The sequence below is a fragment of the Crocodylus porosus genome, unplaced genomic scaffold, assembly GCF_001723895.1.
Source record: "Crocodylus porosus isolate Cpor-Errol unplaced genomic scaffold, CroPor_comp1, whole genome shotgun sequence".
Taxonomy (NCBI): domain Eukaryota; kingdom Metazoa; phylum Chordata; order Crocodylia; family Crocodylidae; genus Crocodylus; species Crocodylus porosus.
The window spans coordinates 21256025-21260244 of NW_017728949.1; the positions used below are offsets into that span (position 1 = coordinate 21256025).

The following is a 4220-nucleotide window of genomic DNA, read 5'->3' on the forward strand; positions in this document are numbered from 1 at the left end:
GGGTTGTTTGACCCCAGTAATCTTTCCTGCCATGGCAGGGGGTCGGACTTGATGATCTGCTCAGGTCCCTTCTGACCCTAGAAACTATGATTCTGTTGAATCTTTAGATTTTTCTAGTGATTTTTCAGGTTTAAACCCATTTTTCATATGTCTAATTGGAATACATTTTTATATGCTATTCTTCTTTAAAAATCCTTTCCTCTCACTGCATATCGCTTTGTTCCTAGAATGGATGGTGACACTAAGTCAGATATTGGGGAAATATCGAGCTCAGAAAATGAAATTATTTCTGCAGTTGATGGTCCCTGGGTCACTAATGGGAAATTTAGGATTGGGAAGGAGGGAATTGAAAAACTGGTCTCGTACTGTGGTTTATGAGATTCTGCATTATGGTGACTTGTAGTGCAGAGTGTGAGTTCACTAGCTCTTTACTAGTAAGTTGCTTAGAAACTAGCCTCAAGGAAGGCTTTTGAACTCCCTTTAAGTGAAATGTCATACAGAAATATTGGTGAAATCCTAGCTTCACTGAAGTTGATGGCAAAGCTCCCATTGATTTAAATAGGGTCAGTGTTTTCCCCATGAGGTTCTTGTTAACAGGTTCTTCCCTGAGATTGGAGCTGGACTCGGGCATTGTCAAGTGCATAGTTAACTGCAAAAACATAATGCCATAGTAAGTTAATTATTTCTTTGAGATTTTCTTTGATGGATAAAAATGGGCACAGTTCCCTTATTTAGAACTCATTCCCTCTTTAAATTTTCAGAATTGCTAAAATTTAAAATAGTCACTGATATTACATACTTAATTGTAAAATTGTGGGTGTAGGAGGTAAGCAGGGCAATATGACTTCACTGAACTTCTTACTGTAAATGTTAGAACTCAATTTTTACCAAGACAGCTGTGAAGAACTTGTCAGCTCAATATAATTCATAGCAGATATGTATTCACATCACAAAATCCTGAGAAAATTGGCATAGATTTGATTCTTGAAAAAGAAATCCTTGGCTAAAAAAAAAGGTCTTACAGGTCAGTACTGAGATGCCATATTGGATGTGGAACTGTTTAGGGCAGTTCTCAGACTTCATCATAACATGGACCCTTTCTGCGACAGCAGGAGCAGGCAAAATAAGGTTCAAGGGCCAAATCCAGCCTGCCAGGCCATTCTGTCCAGCCTACAGGGCCCCTAAAAAATTTAGAAAATTTAATTTTTTATCTGTCCCTGGCTGCCTGTCAAACATGACAGGAGCTAGGGGCAGTAGGACCTAGGGGAAGCCAGTGGCAGAGCTAAACAGCTGCAGCAGTAAGTCTGGCCTGGCCCCCCCCTCCCTTCAGCCCCCATTACCCCAAGCCCCAGCCAGAAGCTTCTGCTTAGCAGGGGCTTCTAGAGGCTTCTGGCCTGCCTCCTTGCACCAAGGGAAATACAGATAAGGAGGGAAGCAGGAGAGGGCTTTGGATGATTGCCCCAGTCCTCAGGGCAGGCTCTTGTGATCCCAGTGCTGCAACTGGGAACCATGTAGTGCTGGCCAGCAGGCAGGCGAGTGGGGGAAATGACTGCAGCAGGTGGCGGGAAGGGGCAGTAAGTGGACATGCAGAATACAGCAACAGCTGGGTGGGAGTGTGGGGCCCATGCTGGTGCACCAAGGCCAGCGCCAGCGGGGCCCAGTGTGGGGCGGCAAGAGCATGGGGCCAGGCTCCCAGGGGCTTTACGGAGCTAGGCTGGCTCCCTCCTCTTCCTGCTTGAACAGCACAGCCCAGCCCAGCTCCATATAGCCCCTGGCAGCCCAGGCCCTACACTCCTGCTCTCTGTGCCCCCATTTGCTGCCCCTTCCCCCTGCCTGCTGCATCCATTTCCCCACTCACCCCTCTGCCTTCTGTGTTGTGGCATCACGTGGTTCCCAGCTGCAGTGCAGTAGCAGCTTTGGGGGTGGGGGGACAGCAAGTGGGAGCACAGGGTTCACGCTAGTGCCCTGGGGCCAGGAGTGCAGAGCCCAGGCTTGCAGGAGTGCTGGCAGGGGCTCTGTCTGTCATGGAGGGGCTGTGGACAAACCCCCTCCCCTCCACAACCCCTCAGCCACCCTCCCCAAACACTCACAGCCTCCCCAAAAACACATACCCACCTACACTTGCACACCTATCTCTACCCCCCCCCCACAAATCCCACATGTGTACACACACACACCCTACATACCCACAAACCTATACCCATCCTCCCACTGACACCCTCCCGCAATATACAAGAGTAAGACCTCATTTTAAGCTATTATACTATCACCTCTATGTACCCTACACAAATCGGGACAAAAATATTTTTTTGAAATGAAATGAATGAATGTTGTAGTACCTGTTTGATTTTTAGAATATAATTTGGTATTTTTCTGGTTCAGAAATGGCAAACCCCCTTGCTGAAAGGAATAATTCTGGGGGGCAAGGGGAGGGCTGTCTGATTGCAAAGGTCGGGGGTTTTGAGGCAGGACTTCTGATCCCAAGATGGCAACCAGGGGGTGGGGCACTCATCAAGGGCTGGGGCTACCCACGTGGCCCTTGATGGCTTGCCAAAACTCAGTAAGCAGCTCTCTGTCCAAAATAATTACCTGATCCTGTACTCTACAGGATGTTTTTGTGAGCCACCTTCCACTTGTCACCAGGGGACTGCCAAGGTTAGCCAGTTTTTCACAGGCCACCAGAAGTGGTTGTTTTGATAACTAGTTGTGTGGGAAAACTTATTTGAAACATAGCCCCACTGTCTCTGGCTGGTCCCATTTATATGTGCAACAAAGTTATCTTCATATCTAACAAATCAATGTCCCGTCCCCCCGTCCCCCCCCCCATTAAGTTTTCCAGGCAGAATAGAAAGTCTGGACAGATCATAACTTCTCATAGATTTCATAGACATTAGGGCTGGAAGGGATCTCAGAAGATCATTGAGTCCAGCCCCCTGCCTGAAGGGCAGGAAGTCAGCTGGGGTCATAGGATCCCAGCAAGATAAGCATCCAATTTACTCTTGAGATGAGGCTGTTTTTGTAACTCCATGCATGGAGCTAAGAATTCAGGTCTTAATTTTGTAACTTCTTCCCCTTAGCCTTCCACTATTGGATCCATGGCTTTGACTGAGGGAGCTCTATGTCAGCATGACCTGATCAGGGTGGTTTATAGTGATCTTCATCCACAGAGAGAAACCTTCACTGCACAAAACAGGCAAGTAGACAAGTCAGAAATATTTGATAAGTCTTTCAGCAGATCTAGGCGTTAAGGGTGAGCACAATGCTTCTTTTTTTTCTTTCTTTTGTAATTATAGAGCAATAGGGAAAGGAGAAATAGTCTAGGTATTCCAGTTCACTAGGTCTATGTGGTGTTCACACTGTACAGTGAGGCCCTTTTCCTAAACTCTAGAATCTGTTAATCTGACCAGTTTAGATGCAAATAATTTCTGCATTATGTCCATGTTCCTCAGTCCTGTTTTTTGGGCCACTTATAATACGGAACATTTGACAGACCAATACTAAGATAAAATAACTTTACAGGAAGGCAAACTTTTTCTATACCTTGGCTATTTTCACTTATTCTTAATTAAAATGAAGCAGAGAACTTACATATTTACTAACAAACTGCCCATGAACAATGTTGGGGGGGGAGGGGGGCAGGGACAGAGTACTGGCACCTGCCACCCTGCACTGCTGCTGCCTCCCAGGAGCAAGAGTGGGTGGTCGGGGGGGAAAGCTTACATGTGGCGGCTGGTGCGACCTACTGCCTCGTGCTGTTCCCACTCCTCATCCAGCTGCACGCCTCTTCCCCTCCCCCATTGCTCCATGTCCTGTCTTGCATCCCCACCCTCGCTCCACATCCAGCCCTGTCCTCCACCTCCTCCCTCTCCCCCCTGCCCCGTGCCGCTGGCATCTCCGGGGGGGAGGGGCTTGAACACAGCCGGACGGACACGGAGTGGCGGCAGTGTGGGACAATGAGTGGTCGCAACGGCATGCAAGCTTCCCCTTACTGCTCCAGAGAGGAAGCACCAGCACAGGGTGGTGGGTAGTGGCACTCTGTGCCTGCCTGCCCCACCCATCATTCTTAATGCAGCACTGGCTGGAGCCATGCTCTGCCAGGAGCCACGCCCCCCACCACCAATAGCAGCAGACAGAGACACACACAGACAGAAAGACCTATATTTCTATTTAATTACATAGAATTATTGTGTGGGCGTGCACACAGCATTTCTGGTGATCAC

The 4220-nt window shown here is 48.1% G+C and overlaps 1 protein-coding gene across 2 annotated transcripts in view; it reads left to right on the forward strand.

The window, feature by feature from the left end:
• The window catches only part of FAM126B (family with sequence similarity 126 member B), a 55596-nt gene that overhangs the window by 19349 nt on the left and 32027 nt on the right, over positions 1-4220 (forward strand). For both annotated transcript variants that reach the window (XM_019554123.1, XM_019554122.1), the window contains exon 6: positions 3078-3193. In XM_019554123.1, the coding sequence (XP_019409668.1) occupies positions 3078-3193 (116 nt within the window). The remainder of the gene's footprint in view (positions 1-3077; positions 3194-4220) is intronic.